This window comes from Myxocyprinus asiaticus, chromosome 9, assembly GCF_019703515.2.
Source record: "Myxocyprinus asiaticus isolate MX2 ecotype Aquarium Trade chromosome 9, UBuf_Myxa_2, whole genome shotgun sequence".
NCBI classification, from domain to species: domain Eukaryota; kingdom Metazoa; phylum Chordata; class Actinopteri; order Cypriniformes; family Catostomidae; genus Myxocyprinus; species Myxocyprinus asiaticus.
Genome location: NC_059352.1, coordinates 48,540,762 through 48,561,238, shown reverse-complemented (window position 1 = coordinate 48,561,238; position 20,477 = coordinate 48,540,762). Strand labels below are relative to the sequence as shown.

General features: G+C 36.7%; 1 protein-coding gene across 1 annotated transcript in view; it reads left to right on the top strand.

Annotated features, from left to right (window-relative positions):
• Window positions 1–1,414: 1,414 nt before the first annotated feature.
• The window catches only part of col28a2b (collagen, type XXVIII, alpha 2b), a 47,856-nt gene continuing 28,793 nt past the window's right edge, over window positions 1,415–20,477 (top strand). The window contains exons 1-4 of the mRNA XM_051706364.1: window positions 1,415–1,571; window positions 7,165–7,718; window positions 17,649–17,669; window positions 17,766–17,825. Of these exons, the coding sequence (XP_051562324.1) occupies window positions 1,415–1,571; window positions 7,165–7,718; window positions 17,649–17,669; window positions 17,766–17,825 (792 nt within the window). The remainder of the gene's footprint in view (window positions 1,572–7,164; window positions 7,719–17,648; window positions 17,670–17,765; window positions 17,826–20,477) is intronic.

Sequence of the window (20,477 nt, the reverse complement as noted above, 5' to 3'; positions counted from 1 at the left end):
TAGTCCTGGTGGACTATGCAATGCGATATCCAGAAGCAGTACCTCCTCTTTTCCAATGAACCTCTTACATATGGATTACTTTTATGCTGCCTTTATGTGCTTTTCTGAGCTTTAAAATTTTGGTCACCATTCACTTGCATTGTATGAACCAACAGAGCTGAGATATTCTTCTAATAGGAGTAAATGATGATAGAATTTCCTTTTATTGATGTTACCATACAATGTTACTGCTTGTACAAAATGTAAAAAATATTATCATAACATATTATTTTTTTATCAAACTTATGCATAGCCTTGCATTTTAGTGTGTTTTCAAATTAACAAAAAATGATATGTTAAAAAAAATTAAAATAAATGGGTAGGTCCTCCAGGTTCAAGGGAGGAGTTCTGGATATTTGTGTTCCTCTGGATGGCAGCACATGTGCTTTGCATGGACGAAGCTGCTACACACTTACATTTCTTCTCTTACAGCAAACACATGGACTCTTGACACATGTACACTGATTATCATTCATTCTGCATGGCACATTTTTATTACACTAGGTACTCGGAGAGAAAAGAGGCCGTGAAGACTGTTATTTCAGCTCTTGAGTTTTGTTGGACTTGAGTTGGTCCTGCACAAATATTAGTGCTGTCACACAGAGGTAAGTGCAAATTTGACTGAGTGATATTTGTTGTTCAAGGACATAGAATCAAAGTGTCCAGATTTATCAGAATTTCACCTTAATGTATTTACATACAGTAAGGCTCACTTTAAAACTGAAAGTGTGCAGCTGTTACATTAAGAAGCCATTTCTACCTGATAAAAATGACTTTTGTTGTTGTATATTTGGATCAGAAAATAACCAGGGCTCAGGGCAACAATGCCCCAGATATTGCAAATGTGGTGCAAAAAGTGCCTCAATGCAGAATTACTGTTTTTTTTTTTTTTCATTTTTTTTTTTTTTTTTATCCAACATGTATTTCAAAATATCTTTAATTATAATGTATTCTAGTTATGGATTTAGACTTAATAGTGCCAGATATGTGTATTTACATTCTCGGAGGCAAGTTTTGTTGAATGTGAAACTAATATAAAGTGTTTTTTGTATGTAAGGGAAAAGTATGTTAGCCCAAAAAAAAAACAAAAAAAAATCAGTTCTAGGGGGCAAATACAGTATAGTCCCATTAAAACAAAATAGAGATAAAAAAAAGAAAAAGTTACTTTCTGGTGTAAATGGTGTAATGTAATGTAGTCAGGTTGATTCGGTTATATTTCAATAATATTTGATGTGAAGTGTTGACGCTATTGTTTCAGAGTTTTGAAATTGCAAAGAACTTTGATCTCAGACTTTATAATTCAAATGTAGCAATGGGATACATTTGACAGTGAGGTTTTCCATCAGTAATCGTGTGTTTGTGTCTCTCTGTAGTGATGATGCAGTTGTGTGTGCACTGGCTGGTTTTGCTGTTTGGCCTGCAGTTTGTTTTGGCTCAGCTGGAAGATCTTGATGACAATGTTGCAGAAGAGAAGAGACATGGAAGAAACAAAAATAAACCTGTCACCTCTAATATCATCCCAAAAAACAATGGTAAGTTGTCAGAAAGCCTAAAAATGGCCGGACCTGAGTACAACTACTGTCCAGGTTTCTTGAGATAATAAAAAAGTTGTTCACGCAGGTTTCAGACAGGGTGTGGTCCTCACCTTTCCGACATTTGAGGTGTGTTAAAAGAGTGATCTCATAAAAAGATATCATTACCCTTACTTAACTGAATTTGAGAAAGTTTTTACAAGCAATTAAGTGTCTTTCATTCAAATTAAGTCAGTTTGATTGAGCCAACATTATTTAGTTATTAACATTATTTTAAAGGGGTCATGACATACTCTTTATATATGTGTGTGTGTATATATATATATATATATATATATATATATATATATATATATATATATATATATAATATCTACCCTGAGGTCCACTTATAATGTTAGTAAAGTTTTTTTGCACCAGAACAGTCATTATTTAGTCATATACATTACTATAAAAATGTTCCTCCCTGTCTCTGGCCCTCTGTCTGAAACGCTCAGTTTTAAGCTGCCTGGCCCTTTAAGACTTCACTGTAAATGCACACTGTTGTGACTGGCTAACGTCGTGCAGTCCTTCCAAAACAGACATATTTGAAACTCAATTCAAAGAAAATGAAAAAACTCCACACAACATTATAAAACTAAATTTCAGGGTTAACACATAATGTACACCCAACACATTTCATTTGAATGTATCAAACTGTTCACTCAAGCACAGCATAAACTGCTTTTGAAACATTTGTGAATGGAATTGGTTACTTATGGTTTTTCATCCAGTAGTCCAATTTTAACTGCCCCATCTTTCAATAACAGTTCCTTTGCAAAGCATGAATCACATTGTGACTGGTTTACAAGAAGTCCACACTGATATGAGCCAGAAAAAAGCATACGATCCACGCTGAAATTTTCTGAATACGCAGACGTATCCATGGTGATGTTGGGACGCTTCAACCACCTTCAACGGGCCAAAGCAAAAATGCTGGTCTTCACCAAAGCGAAATCTCACATTTTCCCAGTTTGTTTACACACAGAACGGCATGTGTTTCTCCAAGTCAGTGGCTGCAGCAGAATGAGATATGTTTTTTAAAGTTACACTTGTAACGCTCTTAAAATGTAGAGCACATTGCCGGTGTTGTGCGTAAATGTATGAATACAAACAAAGACGTCCGTCTAGTACATATTTACAAAAGACCAACAATTAAATATAGTACAGATGGGTGCAAAAATGGTCCAGGATGCCTTCAAAACAGCACAACAGCAAGACAGCAAACAGCAAGTTGAAAAAAAATGGGGGTTCAATTTTTAGAGTTATAACTTGATATTGCGTCTTTTAAAAGTGGAGATATAGGATAACAGTCAAAGCCATGCACATTTATGTAGAAAAGTATTTAAATCCAGATAGGCACATGAAGGTGTCCTGTGTAAGTCCACTTTGAATGAATTTCCCATGACAAGGCCCATCTCTCTCCTCTTCACCTGTGTGACTGACTGAGCACCATTGGGCGTGGCCAAGGATGCAATGATGAAAAATAGGCTTTGATGTCTTGCTGAAGAGGCAGTCATATGCAGATGTATTTGGTCCTTGTGATGTCACAAGTTCCACAAATTCCAAACAAGCCATTTTTGCAGCTTGGTTTAAATAAATGCTCTTGTTCTATTGAGGAAGTTTTGAGTTCTGAAACTTACAATATGCTTTTATTGTACAATGACCTCTTATATGTCAAAAGATCAAGGAAAATTGTATTCCTCGTGTCATGACCCCTTTAACTCAACTTCATTAGGTTCGTCAATCTCAATATACTAAGGTTTTAATCAATTAAAGGGTTTGTTCACCCAAACATGACAATCCTCTCATGATTTACTTACCTTTAAGCCATCCCAGATGTGTTTGACTTTCCTTCTTCAGGATTTACATTTTTGGAATCAACCTCTTCCTAGAGCATTACATTTTGAGAGTTTATTCACATATCAAGCATTTTAATTCAGGATTTGTTATACACAATTTCAAAATAAATTCATTTATAAATGGAATCCAGGTGGAACTGGTTATGATGGTTGTTTTAAATGCTGTCTGTCCAAATGAATGAAATTGTATATGTGCTTGAACCACACTTCATTTATGAATACATATGAAACTATTAAAATCACCTGTATATTTTAATCAACACATAAAGCCGATTTAAATACTTCTTAATTGTAATTTGTTTTTATATTGACAAAGTTGATTTAAATAAATCAACTTCTCAATAGCAAGAAAAGATCACATGTGCAGGTTGCAGCCTCTTCGGGGCTTCTGAGTTTGATCTAAACGCTTCTCACTGTCCCGGGGCAAGTTTTCTTTCTGACATGTTCTTCATAAAGGTGATTTACTGAAGTCTGGGGTCCATTTCAGCTGTATCTTATTTTCCTTTACGTTTACATGCATGGTATTTAGGTATTACCTAAGCAGCTATCAAAGAATACAAATCATACATTGGCTGTCCTTTAGTGTCTGAACAGGTCACACTAAGTCCAAAACTCCCTCCAAAAGTCTTACTTTAAAGGAATTATTCACTTGAACATTTTTAATTGTCATTATGTATTCACCCTCATGTCATTTCAAACCCATATGCTGTTATTTTGTGTCAGTGGAACACAAAAGAAGAGCAGTTCTTATAGCAGCAGATCATAGCGATCATAGAAACAGCATGAAAGTAGCCCATGTGACTCATTCAGTATATTTCAAGTCTATTTCTAAAGTCAAGTTCGATGGTCGGCAATGACTTTTGATTATGACTTATGTGAGAAGAACCAATGACTCGACATGATGTGTCGAAAGGCACAATATTTTATTTGAAATAATTTGTTTAGTGATCTGTTCCTCACATAAAGCTGCAGAATGGCTTGTATTATAGTACACAAGTGAAATGGCTTTAATCATGCTTTTTTGGTGTTTTTGGAGCTTGACAGATTGTAATTATATGGAAAAATCAGCATGAAGATTCTTCATATTCTCCTTTTGTATGGAAAAAACTACAGCATACTTTTTTTATTTATTATGAACTATTCCTTTAAAGCGGTCTTCAGTAAGGTTATTTTGCTAATTGCAAAACTTTTAAACAGATATTTTTGAAAAATCTGTTTAATATGACTTAAATGAGATGAAGACAAGTCTTATTCGTTTTAGAAAAAAATATGCTTTTTTTCCACGTTTGGTGCTGGGTGCTCATTCATGAGTGTCACCATGTTGAGATCACATGACCAGCTGAATATTATTCACAATTCTCAATTGAGTCCAACAGTGCCCACCCACTTTTTCAGATGTCTTTTTTGCGGAAGTATTTTTTCCAGAGGGATTTCATAAAATTCTTCATAAAAGCATCCTAAGCCATGAACAAAGCCAACCAGCTCCGTGCTGAATCACAAACATACAAGTTGCAAACTTTATTTGAAAGTGGTCATGACATGCCTTTTTTTATTATTATTATTCAAATATGTTGCTTAAGGTTCACTTATAATATTAGTAAAGTTGTTTTGCACCAAAAACAGTCATATATTTGTAAAACATGATCATTTTCCATCTTCATTCAGAGCCTCTGTCAGAAACGCTCAGTTTTGGTGCTGTTTCTCCTTCACGACTTGACAGTAAACGGCCACTGTTATGCCCGTTTCACATCGCAAGCATGAGCGATGTGTGAACAGAGCATAATTTGTGTGGCATCCATAACAACAGATTCGAACATTCACATCGGAAGCGTCAGCAGCGCGTCAGAGCGTCGCATGAGCTGCAGTGCAGCGGGGGTTTCGGCTCCTAGTCTATTTTTGCAGTGCTGCTCAAGCTCAATTAAAGTGACTGCACGCTGTTGATGGACTAAATGAATGTGATTTGACACCAAAAGTGCATAATGCACAGAATAAACATGTTTTAGTAGTCTAGTGTGCTTTTATATGAATTAGAGCACATCAGAAAAAAAATTAAAAACATTTTTTTCAATGTGATTTACCAATTTAAAATGTTTGAATTATAGAGCTTAAGCAGAAGTATGTTTATAATTTAAAACTATAGCAAACTACAACTTATGAGCCTGAAAATATGAGATAAAAGCTGTCTATTAGTCTGTTCTGTACTATAAAAGATAGACCAGGTCTATAGTCTTCAACATTACCCAATCACAGCTGAGTTTGCTTTCACTTGTAAACACTTGCACGTGACAGACCCTGACGTCGGTAAATTCAAAACTTACCTCATTCGTGTACAGCAATGGATGACACAAGCCTGATTGTGGAGGTGGAGAAGCACAAAGTGCTTTATGACCCTCAAAATACTTTTTATAAGGATTCATCCTCAAAGGAAACAACCTGGGATGCAGTTGCTTCCACCGTTTGTGCAGATGGTAAGTTATTATTTTTTAAAAATTTGTACGTGCAATCTTTTTGGTTTGAGGAACGTTATTAACACTTAAAAGTTTTTGCTGGTGTTTAAAAAACAAAAACATTTTGCCATTCAATGGCTGAATTTTACTATGTATCACTACTGACCCACTCCTGATAACCATTTTATAAATTATGGTCTTTATTAAAAGAAATATTCACCGTAGTTACATAGACATCACGAGTCTGCAGCTGTAGTTACGATGTAGCTTACGATGTGAAACGGGCGTTACGATTGGCTCACTGCTCTAGACTGACCTGCTCTCTCTTTGCCATCTCACTGCTCAGGCTGCTGGGCGGGCTTCAGAAGGGATTAAAGATAAAGTAGGCATTGATGTGTTGTTGTGGAGGCGGTCAGATGCAAATGTCTACCATAGTGTGACATCTCAATGCAGAGGAATTCAAGAAGTCGTCATTTGGCAGCTTGGTTTCAACAAATGTTCTTTTTTCAGTGAGGAGGAACTTTTGAGTTCTGAAATTTACAGTATGTTTTTATAGCACAATTAACTTGTTTATGTCAAAAGATCAAGGAAAGTTTCATTCCTCATGTCATGACCACTTTAAAGCAAAAAGTATTTGAAAATCAGACAAGGAGTACAAGACTGTACTTTATGTCTTTATTAATGGAATGATCCCATGAAGTGTTAATTTTTTATATTTTTTATATTAAAAACAATAAAATATCTAAAACTATTAATTTAAAGTTGTTGATTGTAAGTATAGAATCAATGCATTTAAAGTTTATTGCAAAATTTTTATATACAGTATGTACAAATATATAAGTAGTTTGAGAGTGTAGGGGAAACTGGTGCGATTGCATCATTCACAGTGCATCACTGGAGTGGGCGGTCGCTGCAGCACTCGTTTGTTTTCTGCGACTCTCTGATTGGTGGATTTTTCTCAGCGGTATTCACGGGTATTAGTCCATGGAGAAAATGAATTGGGGTTTTACTTCAGGAACCAGACTGCAGTGCTCTATAATCCCCTGTAATTGGACACTTTTACTCTCAGAATAAATCATGGCATAAATCATGGCTGACTCTGATTGGTGCATTTCTACAGTGAAGTCAGTTACTGAAAACAGTTGCTTTTGCTTGATCACTGAACATAAACAGAAATATTACTGAGTGTACCTTTAATATTTAGTTCTTGTTTCACATTTTCATTTGTCTCTTTCCATATTTCAGATGACGACTGTAATTTGGAGTTGGCATTTTTATTGGACAGTTCAGAGAGTGCGAAAGACAACCATGCCCAAGAGAAGCGATTCGTTAATGAACTTGTTGACCGGATCCAAAACATTCGTATCCAAACCGGGCAGGGCCTGAACTTCAGAACAGCCCTCCTGCAATACAGCAGTCATGTGATCACAGAGCAGTCCTTCAAAGATTGGAGGGGTGTGCCCACCTTCCAAGACCGCATCACACCCATTCCGTACATCGGGCATGGAACTTACACCACCTATGCCATCACCAACCTCACCCGCATCTACCTGGATGAATCTGGCCCTGGCACCATGAAGGTGGCCATCCTGCTGTACGACGGCGAGTCTCATCCCAAGAATCCCGATATATTCTCTGCTTTATCTGATGCCAAGAACCAAGGGATTAAATTCTTTACAGTAGGTTTCACACCTGCTGCTAAAGTGGAACAGCTGCGCCTACTGGCGAGCCCTCCAGCCACTCGCTACGTACACAACCTACAGGACAAAGGAGTTGTGGACAAGATTGTTAACGAGATTGTGAGTAGCTTCTTTTTATTTTCCCATATTAGATCTCTTTAATATTTCAAGTGTTTCTCTCAGACAGCAATGACATTTAATGGAGAGTGAATGGAAACTTTCCACAAGCCTCCTGCTTATCAGATGTTTCTCCTGAGAAAAAGAAACTGATGAGTTTCAGAAAAAATCTTAACAGTAAACTCGCTTACATGGACACCAGAAAGCCATTTATTGTGAGAAAGCTGCTTGAAACTCGAAAAAGGTTTTCCTCTGTGATATCGGTTTTATCTTCACATCTTTAAACATGTGGCTCGGTCAATAAGCTGCTTTTTCAACAGCACGTAATCTCCCACGTAACCTGCAATGCTAATGTAAATAACAAACATGGCAACTTAGAAAGACTTCGTTATTTTTTACTCTATGTTGCTTCGCTTCGTTTCTAGATATTCCAGAGTTGCTGTGTTTGTTCGCTTAACATTGCGACCTGCAGCAGAATTGTGCTGCAATAGTGGAGTTTCCCTCTTACCTCAAACTCTGGGATTCCCCCAATGTACTTGAGCGCATACACAGTAGGTACTCAACCAGAGTAGGCTTAGTACTGCTGCAGTCACTGCATGAATTAGTCATTAGCAGCTCTAAACCACTAAGGGGCGCTATAACCATAAAATTTCAACAGGCCAGAACTGAACGCCTCAAGTATGCGGACATGAGAAACAGTAGTTGATATTTTAAAATGGTGTATATATTGGTATAGTTAATAGTGTGTGTGACTTTCCATTTTCCCATTTTATTATTATATAATTATCCGGTCTGTTCCACGCACATGCGCACTCTTCAAAAACCTTTCAACATGGCGCTAATGCATTAACATGACCACAGAAACCGCGTTCTCCCGCTTTCTCTTAATCCCTTAAGCAGCGTAAGGAAAGCATTGTTCGCGATTACATGACGTTTTTGAACACCACTTTCTGCGAAAACCATGGAATCAACCATTTACTTAAATGCGTGTGTGGCAGCGGGGGCGTGGTCAAGCATCTCTCCGGAGAGAGAGAAAGCGGTAAGGGCGCTTACACCTGAGCTAAATTATGTCTAACACCTGTCTCTAATTTCAGTGAGCACGGGGAGAGCGGCATAAATAGAGACACACCGCAAATAGAAGGGAGAGAGAGCCTGGGCACGACAGACCCGAACAAGAAGCAAAGAGTTTTTATTACAAATGATGAGAGTTTATTTTGTGAACCGGTGTGTGATTGTAGATTAACTTAGTGTATAACGCAAAGACTGTGAGACTGTAATTTGTGCTGCAGAGAGAGAAAATAAATCCTTGCCTGAACCAGGAAAGCTGCTCCTCGCCTCCTCCTTACAGTGTGTAAACGGGGTCAGAGTTTCAATCTGTGCTCCGATTTGCCAAGATACCGAAGTACGCCGTCAAGTTTCAATATGAAACATTTCTCATGAAATTCTTCCAACACCAATATATACAATCCACACTGAGTTGTATAGCTTTGTATACTCTTACAGTATGTCAACAATTGTATCATTTGTGTCTATTTGTAGTTCTTCTAAGGAAATTGAGGAGGGCCGAATTAGGACACGCAAATGAGGGAACGTATAACTATTTGAGAAAATAATTTCCTTCCCTGTCTTCTAAAGGGCTACAGTTATATTGAGGATTGGGAAGGAAAAGGCAAGAGATTGTCAACACATTGTAATGGAGTGTTATTCAGCCAAGAACTAATGGCTGAAACTAGCATGAATATTCAGATGTTAAATTGCATATCACAATGCTTCTTTTCTATTGCCAACAATAGAGATTTTTAGTGAAAATGACACAGCTGTGGAAAAGTTATTTATTTTTTATAATTTTTGGAAATTGTAAGCATTGAAAACAAGATTTTGGCTCTGAGAAACCAACTTTGAAGTGTAGAAATGATCGCTTCATTTGAAGTTAAGGTCAGATGCTTGTGAAGGCACAAATGAAGGATTTATATCTCTTGAGGGATCTTGGATCAAGAGGGGCATGTGTGCTGGGTTTAGTGCTACCTAAGAACACACATCTCCAGCAGCTATGGAGAATGGAAAAATCTTATCTCTTTATCTTTCCTGAAGAAATGGAAAAACATGAGGTGATTAATTCCTCGAACCTGTGAGGTTAGAGCATAATAATGAAATGAGGCTAAAAACACAAAGATTTAAGAAGCTGTTTGTCGTGCAAAAAGATTAATTCGTCAAAGTCACGGCTTTGTGGCTAATGCACATTCTTCAGCATGTCGCGAGTTTAAGTGTCACGTGTGTCATTTTCCATCCCCAACTCTTCCTGTTGAAAAGACCAGCATTGCTGTTCACCAGCATACATTCTGCTGTGCTTCGGATGCTGGGGATGTGCTGGTGTCTTAATCAGTCTTTGTAACTAGCTTAACCAGCAAGATTCACCCAGCTTCACTATAGCATAGCTATGCTGGTCCACCAGCTAGACCTGCACAAAACCAGCTTGGACCAACATATACAGTATATTCACACTGTTCTAGGCTGGTCTTTTTCCCATTATTTCTGTTCTATCTCCAGGGTCAGAAGTTAGGGCATTTTATTATTATATAAATGTCCTGTGATCATATTTTTAGGGACATGTTTACCTTAAAAAAATAAATAAAAATAAAACACTGTGTGTCGTATTTCGATGTTAATAAATATATTTAATCAATTTATTCAAATAAATTCCAAATTAAAGCAATATTATTGGTTCAATACAAATTAAGCTTAATCAAAAGTATTTGTGGTAAAAGGTTGATTACCACAAAACATAATTTAGACTCATCCCTCCTTTTCTTAAAAAAAACAAAACAAAAATTGAGGTTACAGTGAGGCACTTACAATGGAAGTGAATGGGGCCAGTTTTTGGAGGGTTTAAAGGCAGAAGAACGTTCCGGAGGTGGAACGTTGTTACATTATGACCATATGCTACACGGACGCATTTCAATATTTTATGCTTTTGAAACAGTACGTTTTTTTTAATGTTTACAGATTGGGTCTGTTGTAAGTGCCTCAAAAAACAAAAAAACAAAAAAAAACAAAGAAATGGAGGGAAGAGTCAAAATACATTTCTGTATTCAACATTATGCCACAAATGCTGTCGATTGAGCTCAACTTGTGTTGAACCCGGAATATTCCTTTAATTCAATTGGGCTGTTACCTATACATTTAAATAAGCATCATCTAAAATTTTTGTGATAATATGTATTTGGCTTAGATTGCAATAATAGACATTTTTATCAGATGTTACAAATTGTAAAGTGAGAATTCATTATGGGGGCATTTTTTTGTGCCTTAATTTTAAATTTCAGGTACAGTTTTGTCACTTTCAGTGGCAATTTTGCCCCAAGCCTCCTTTAATTTATGACCCTGTCTGTCTATAATATCCCTATAAATAAGATAAATAAAATGATAAGTGGCAAAAGCTCAAACATAAATATAAAACAAAGATCCGTAACTTGTAAAGAGTAGGGGTGTAACCCCTGGCCAGATTCCCCCGATTGGCCCTAATCTATCATGGACCCCTAAGAATCTCCATCCATGAACTGGCTACATCACTCTACTCTCCTTTCCACCAATAGCTAGTGTGTGGTGGGCATTCTGGCGCACTATGGCTGCTGTCGCATCATCCAGGTGGATGCTGCACACTGGTGATGGTTGAGGAGATTCCCCTTATTCTATGTAAAGTGCTTTGAGTGCCTAGAAAAGCGCTATATAAATGTAAAGAATTAATCATCCATCTAAGAGCTGAATTGGTACAGTCATTCTCTCAGTACACACCACAAAGCACATCATTAGCTACAATTAGATGTTTCTTGTTGTTATTAGGTGTATTTGTTTCCTGACCTCACCTGACCAGGTGTGTGCTGTGATGCATGCCAGGTGCACATCATGTCTGTCAGCACAGTCATCTGTGAGTGCCTGTCCGTGTGTTTCTATGAGATCTATTCCCTTTATGGTTTTATTAGAAATTCTTCAACTTCCTTACAGCCTTGGTTTAAATTTTTTGACATCCTGTATCCTGTTGGAAGACAGTAGACAGGATCGCTAGATCTCAGCGTGTTCGGAGCGCTATGAACAGTCTTTCATGTGGTCAGCTGACCTGTCTCACAGGGTGCAGGATCTGCACATGGTCAGGGAACTTTTATGACTGAATCTGCTAGCCAGGACTGCTGTGTCTTCTTGGAGGTTCCCTCTTCTTCTCTCCAAACTCTGATAATTGAAAACAGAAAACAGGTCTTTTTAACCATGCTAATAAATCCTAGTGTGTCAATAGCTGGTCCAAGCTTTACAAAGCCTGTTTAGCTGGTTTAATCAGCTGGATTACCAGCTAGAACGGCTGAGGTTGACTTGGTAGATCCAACCTGGTTAGACCACCTTGGCTTAGCTGGTGGGGACCTGGTTAATATACTGTACGTAGTTAGCCATGTTCCACAACACATCTTGAACTGTTTAGTGAGCTTGACTACCTTAAGATGGGATGACCTGGTTTTTACAGTGCTGGCTGTTGTTTAGCTCACTGCTTGGATGCATGATTGAATTAATTTAATATGCAATTCAAACACTATGAGTCACAAGGTTACACCATCTAGAAACATCTGAGGAAACAGCCATGATTGGTACTTGGTAGAGTCAAATACCGAGTCTTCAAAGTACTATTAGCTAAAAGAGCTTAAGGTGGTTGTTGGATTTGGTTTTTGGATAGTTTTTAGCTGGAAAAAGCTAGTTATTAGTTGCTCCACACTGGGGCCAAGTTTGACCTGGTAGACCATCATGGTCAACCTGGTTTGGGCTGGTAGACCATCTAAGCTGATGGAAACCTGGTTAAACTTTTTGAATTACTTTAATACTTTTCTGACTGTTTGAATTGCGTGCTTGAACACCTTAAAGGAACAGTTCACCCAATTCATATGCGGAACACAAAAGGAGATGTTTTAAAAATGAATATCTTGGGCCATCTTTTCCATACAATGGCAATGGATAGTGACTCATTTTAAAGCTTATAAAAGGACCCAAAATTATTATAATAATAATCCATTTGACTCATGTGAAATATTCCAAGTCTTCTGAAGGCATATGATATAGAGTCAGAGTATATACTGCAAATGATAAAGAACGTACTTCATGGCCATTAATGAAGTATGTTCTTTAGGTGAGTAGAATGAAAACATTCCTAAACATACTTCATTACCGTAGGCGTTGTCCCGTAACATGAATATATGACATAGTAACAACAACCTAAAAAGCAAAGTCTCCGTCATTTCAAAATAAGAGTCCTGAAATAAGTATATTTCTGGCTTGTTCATAGTCCTATGTTATGCCCCAAAATCAAAAAAAAAAAATTCTTAATTTTAGTTGCACAATAAACTGGGATTTTATTCATTTTGGACTCTTGGTCATATTAAGGAAAGGCTAAGAAAGTTTTTTTTTTTTTTTACATTCTATAAATCAATTTTAAAGGTGCACTCAGTAATTTTTTCCTCATTAAAAAAGTTTAACTTCTAAATACATGAATTGTAATTTTGCAATATACAGGTGCATCTCAATAAATTAGAATGTCGTGGAAAAGTTCATTTATTTCAGTAATTCAACTCAAATTGTGAAACTCGTGTATTAAATAAATTCAATGCACACAGACTGAAGTAGTTTAAGTCTTTGGTTCTTTTAATTGTGATGATTTTGGCTCACATTTAACAAAAACCCACCAATTCACCATCTCAAAAAATTAGAATATGGTGACATGCCAATCAGCTAATCAACTCAAAACACCTGCAAAGGTTTCCTGAGCCTTCAAAATGGTCTCTCAGTTTGGTTCACTAGGCTACACAATCATGGGGAAGACTGCTGATCTGACAGTTGTCCAGAAGACAATCATTGACACCCTTCACAAGGAGGGTAAGCCACAAACATTCATTGCCAAAGAAGCTGGCTGTTCACAGAGTGCTGTATCCAAGCATGTTAACAGAAAGTTGAGTGGAAGGAAAAAGTGTGGAAGAAAAAGATGCACAACCAACCGAGAGAACCGCAGCCTTATGATTGTCAAGCAAAATCGATTCAAGAGGCTGGGGTCAAGGCATCAAGAGCCACCACACACAGACATGTCAAGGAATTTGGCTACAGTTGTTGTATTCCTCTTGTTAAGCCACTCCTGAACCACAGACAACGTCAGAGGCGTCTTACCTGGGCTAAGGAGAAGAAGAACTGGACTGTTGCCCAGTGGTCCAAAGTCCTCTTTTCAGATGAGAGCAAGTTTTGTATTTCATTTGGAAACCAAGGTCCTAGAGTCTGGAGGAAGGGTGGAGAAGCTCATAGCCCAAGTTGCTTGAAGTCCAGTGTTAAGTTTCCACAGTCTGTGATGATTTGGGGTGCAATGTCATCTGCTGGTGTTGGTCCATTGTGTTTTTTGAAAACCAAAGTCACTGCACCCGTTTGCCAAGACATTTTGGAGCACTTCATGCTTCCTTTTGCTGACCAGCTTTTTAAAGATGCTGATTTCATTTTCCAGCAGCATTTGGCACCTGCCCACACTGCCAAAAGCACCAAAAGTTGGTTAAATGACCATGGTGTTGGTGTGCTTGACTGGCCAGCAAACTCACCAGACCTGAACCCCATAGAGAATCTATGGGGTATTGTCAAGAGGAAAATGAGAAACAAGAGACCAAAAAATGCAGATGAGCTGAAGGCCACTGTCAAAGAAACCTGGGCTTCCATACCACCTCAGCAGTGCCACAAACTGATCACCTCCATGCCACGCCGAATTGAGGCAGTAATTAAAGCAAAAGGAGCCCCTACCAAGTATTGTGTACATATACAGTAAATGAACATACTTTCCAGAAGGCCAACAATTCACTAAAAATGTTTTTTTTTATTGGTCTTATGATGTATTCTAATTTTTTGAGATAGTGAATTGGTGGGTTTTTGTTAAATGTGAGCCAAAATCATCACAATTAAAAGAACCAAAGACTTAAACTACTTCAGTCTGTGTGCATTGAATTTATTTAATACACAAGTTTCACAATTTGAGTTGAATTACTGAAATAAATGAACTTTTCCACGACATTCTAATTTATTGAGATGCACCTGTATGTAGGAAATCATGAGCACTCACATTCAAATGAAAACTCCAGTCATATCAGTAACCTTATAAAAGCTGTTTTATTCTACATGGAGAGGGTCCACACATGGGGGCTGCCACGTTAGAATCACATGACCAGCCGAATACTACTCACTTAATCTCAGTAACCGTCGTTATTTGACACTTTCACTCATTGATTAAAGTAATCATGGCTGACTGTGAATACTACATTTCTGCAATTGCATCTGAAACTGAAAACTAGTGATTTTAAATGATGCTGCATCCAAGCCACTAGGTGTCAGTGTAAGTCCAAAATGACACAACGACAAAAGTTACTGAGTGCACCTTTAAAAACTATCAGCCAGTTAATCAGTTATCGGCCTTTTTTACCACCTTAGTTATCGTATTGGCAAGCATTAAACATAAAAACTTTAGGGTTTACAGTGTACAGTTTTATGAATACAGAGGATTCGGACATACTACTCAATTAACTGCTTTTGGTATACTATACATAGTAGTAGGGAAGTATGCATATTCGGATGCAGGGAGAGCCTAGAGCCAGGTGTGATTTCTCAAGAGATCTACTTTAGTGATATCTGTCAGGTAATAAGCCCATTTCATGTGTGGTATTCCAAAAAGAAATTACTTGCAGCACCTTGAAGTTGGTATGCCCTGGTTTTACTTGAATTTGAGTAAAATACAAGTCACTGGGTTGCAGTATCTCTAAAGGAAACATCTGTTGCTCATTGGTGTGCTTGATCAAAGCTTTAGGGTACAACCGGCAGCATGATCCTGCATGCAAAGTGAATATCTGCACGCTAGCATGCTCTGGAACAACTATTGGCATGGGTGCTTGTCATCGAGACAAGAAAAGCACAATCAAGATCTTTAATCGCAGGCCAGGAGTAAACAGGTCATCTTCTTTTTTCTGTTTACATCTGTTCATCAGCGGGCCATTTTAGCTTATGTGTGACGTTTTTGTCGCACATATTAAAAGCTAAATAAAAAATAGGAAATGCTTGTTTCCAATGCAACATTATGTCAACTCTGTGTGCTGTTTACGATTGAGATCAAACGCCCAATTGTGCTGCAATAAAAAAGCTTGTAATTAATTTCCTTCGTTCTTCTGTGATGTCAGTGGTCACAGATGAGTCTTCGGATGCATGTGTCTATCGTCAATGTCCATACACATGATGTTTTGATGTTTGTCTGTCTTTTCTTCACTTCTCTCATTTTCTCTTGTTCTCTCTTTTTGTTTTTCTCACTCACACACACTAGTCAAACTTTGCATGAGAAACATCTCATGGAAAATTAATTGGGGCATGTGTTTCATTTATAAGAGGACTTTCAGACTTTCCCTCAATATACGTGTATGTAGCAGCCTTCCAAGAATGCTTGAATGAGAGCATGCTTGCATGCATATTAGTGCCCATAGGGAATAGAAATCACAAATTAGATCTCTTTAATATTGCTATTGTTTCTCCTAGACAGCAGTGAGATTAATTAGAGACTTTTGCTTAAGTTTCCTGCATCTCAGATGTTTCTTTTGAGAAAAAGACCCTAGTTATCTATACTTGACGGCTTTGACTTTTTATAGGTTAATGCAAGATAAAAGAGAGAAATTCACCCCATTTTGGTTGCTGAATTGAGAGTTCTCATTTGCAGATGTCTCTTGATTCATGGAAGCAGTTTCGGGACGTTTCGGAGTATCGGATATTACAAATTCAGACTTAAATCATTCTTCATTCTTGAGTTAGATGCAGAAAAATGTGATTAGCTTTGCTTCTGTCAGTTGCTCTGAGGGGTGACTGTGCTTCCAAAAATAGAGAGCTTGCCTTGACAGTAAAAAACCTTAGCATATTACTGTACATGTTTGAGGTTAATTTTAAAGCTAAAGAACCACAGGAGTTAATTAGCTCTTGAAGAGACAGTCTAAATAGAATAGTTCACCCACCCAAAAATGTACTCACACTCATGTCGTACCAAACCCGTATGCAGTTGGGGTTTTTTTTATTTTTATTTAGAACACTAGAAGAAACATTTTAACTAATGAAGTACATGCTCCTCTGTTCCATAGAATTACAGAATTGTTAAGTTCTAACACAGACAAAAAAAAACACTGTTAAAGCATCACAAAAGTAGTCCATATGCACTATATTCCAAGTTTTCTGAAGACATATGATAGCTTTGTGAAAAAAAGAGGTTTGGAACAACATAAGGTTGAGTAAATAATTACAAAATTTTCATTTTGGGGTGAATTATTCCTTTTACCTAATACAATTACCACAATTGAATCAATTCTATGACTTAAGCCCTATTAAGAAGCCACTTCTATAAACTCGTGCAAATTTTAGGCTTTTTAAAATAAGTAATGTATAATGTATCATTCTTAAATTACAATGAAATCAATAAATTAAATAATTAATTATTTTAAAAGGATTTTTAAAATGATAAGTAATTTTAAATGTAAACATATAAAGTTTAAAAGATACGGTAATTTTATCACCTAAATTAATTCAGTGTGTTCAACCTTCTGTAACACCCACATCTTTAATCCCGTCCGAATCAGTATATTAAATCACAGACATCGGGTGATAATAATTGTAACTCAAATGTCGTTTAGAAAACGAATCTTGTCCAAATAGGGCTTTTGTGTTATCCTTGATAAACAAGTTGAGCTCTTGCTTTTATCATCGAATAAAAACCGGTAATCTCTTCGGATTATATGTCTGTTATTTTATATACCTGAGCATGCCTGACCTTCACTGTAATAATTGCTCAATTACATTGTTACAAATGTACTTTTCTTGTAAATTAATCTTTTTTTCACTTTTGTTTCCTTCTAGACTGAGGTGGCCAATGAAGTGGTAAGTGTTTATTTGACAGAATTAATTTAAGAGAGATTATAAATGGCATTACTTGCTGTGACTAAAGTGTGTGTTTTTGTATGTCTGTCCCAACAGTGTCCGCTTTCCCCAAAATGCACATGTGAGAAAGGAGAGAGAGGACCCAGTGGACCCGCTGTAAGTGTCGAATATTCTTAAAAATCATGTTTCAACACACCAGAGAATCTTGACTCTGTTCCAAAACCTAGTGAGCTGCCTATTTAAGCAGCATTTTGAGGATTCATGGGAGCACCAGTTTTAATTTTTTTACACAGTGATAAGTCATAATTGTTGTCTTTTAAAGAAGATGTCCTTTTGACATATCATACTCATTCATTTTAGTCAGTTTTACTCTAAAATGGCATATCATTTTAGTCTACAAAAACAACATATTTTAGTTGATGATAATGTGTAAAATGACAAAAACATGTATCAAACTGTAACAGACCAAATTTTAACCAAATATTCAAATATTTATAAAAATGTAAAAACTACTCACAATTATTTAAACATGTATCAAACATATTAAAGATTACAAAATTGAACATACAAGATTAAACAACATGAGAAAAAGTGAATATACTAAAGTATCTAAGCTACTTTTTAGAAGTAAATTCTTCACATTTAGACAGTTTAGGATATTGCATTATGTGTAGTGCATTTTTAAAGGGATAGTTCACCCAAAATGGGAAATTCTCTCATCATTTACTCACCCAAATGCCATCCCAGATGTGTATGACTTTGTTTCTTCTGCTGAACACAAGAAAAATATTTTAAAAAAATATCTCTGCTCTGTCGGTCCTTACAATGCAAGTGAATGGTGGCCAGAACTTTGAAGCTCAAAGAGCACATAAATGCAGCATAAAATTAATCCATACGATTTCAGAGGTTAAATCCATGTCTTCAGAAGCAATTCAATCGCTTTGGGTTAGAAACAGATCAATATTTAAGTCCTTTTTCTCTAATGCCTTTCTCTCCAGTGTTTGTTAATGAGATGACCAAATTCATGCAGCCTCTCGTGTGACCTAAGCGCATTGTATCGGGCACATGTTTGTGAAAAAGCACTTAAATATTGATCTGCTACTCACCCAAAGCGATTATATCGCTTTAGAAGACATACATTTAACCACCAGAGTTGTACTGATTACTTTTGTGCTGCCTTTATGTGCTTTTTGGAGCTTAAAATTTTTGGCACACATTTACTTGCATTGTGAGGACCTACAGCTGAAATATTCTTCTAAAAATCTTCGTTTGTGTTCTGCAGAAGAAAGAAAGTCATATACATCTGGGATGGCATGAGGGTGAGTAAATGTTGAGAGAATTTACATTTTTGGGTGAACTATCCCTTTAAGGAAACACTGTATTCACAACATAATTTACGCTTTCTGACTAGCACATAAATTAGTTCAAGTTCACCTGTTCATTGGCTTCACTGTCTGTGCAGTTATAATATTACGTTTATTTTGTGGGTACAGCTGATTAATGTCGCACAAATTGGATGTGTTTGAGTGAGGTAATTAGCCTGTTAGTAAAGTTAATTATACAGGTGTTCAGCTCTTGTAGCTCATGCAGCTCAAGCTGGGAAATCCACTACATACTGTTATTTGAAGTAATTCTTTATAGATGTTTCTTTCTTAAAAAAATAAATAAATAAAAAGTGTATCCTTCGCAGAAAACGCAATTCAAGAATCCACTTCAGATGATGAATGAAGCAAGAGAAATGTCAAAATGCTTGGCTACATGCCCATGCTGTTAATGTAAAATTTACTAATCTGCTCATGTATGAGGCTCCATTTCAGTTAGGATTCAGTTCACTAGGTTTTGGAACAGAGTCTTTGCATTTCCATACATTACAATGAAGCTGAACAAGATCTGAGCTCAAATTACATCTAACATCAAACTTAATTATGTCTAAATGGCTTTACAAATATGCACCAGAAACATGTGGTGACACATCTATGAGATTAAAGGTAGCATTCCTTATACACAAATGGCTCCTCAGATTTATTCTTTATGGAGTTTAAGTGATGCTGTCTTCTTAAATATGTATAATATAACTGCAAAGTTTAAAATCTTTCGCCGCCAGCCTCAAGCACTGGCTTTTCTTTATTATCAGCAAACTAAAACTGAATTAATTAGTGAACATTAAATTAAATAGTGAGCACTAGTGAAATTAAATGAATCAGGTCAAGGGTTTTATCAAAACAACTTTGAGAACAGAGGAATATTTCCTACTTAAAAATAACAGCTGCATGCTGGTTTTAGGTTGAAAACCTAAGGCCAGAGGGGAAAAGACATCATAAACACAGTAACTGTGTTCAGATCTCTTTAGTTGGGTCAGTGATGTGACTTTTATTTTTTCCCAGATCTATTAAAGGTGCACTCAGTAATTTTTTTCCTTATTAAAAAAGTTTTGCTTATAGAGAAATAAATAGTAATTTTGAAACATATGTATAAAATCATAACCACTCATGTGAGATGGAGAGTTCAGTCATGTCAGTAACCTTATAAAAGCTGTTTTATTCTACATGGAGAGGGTCCACACATGGGGGCTGCCATGTTAGAATCACATGACCAGCCGAATACTCGCTTAATCTCAGTAACTGCCCTGTTATTCGACACTTTCATTCATGGATTAAATTAATCCTGGTTTACTGTACAGAGTGAATTTCTACGATTGGTAACTGAAAACTACTGTGTTTGAATGATGCTGCATCCAGGCCACTAGGTGTCAGTGTAAGCAAATGTGAACCACTTCGACATACTTAAAGTCGGCATGAAATGGAAGTT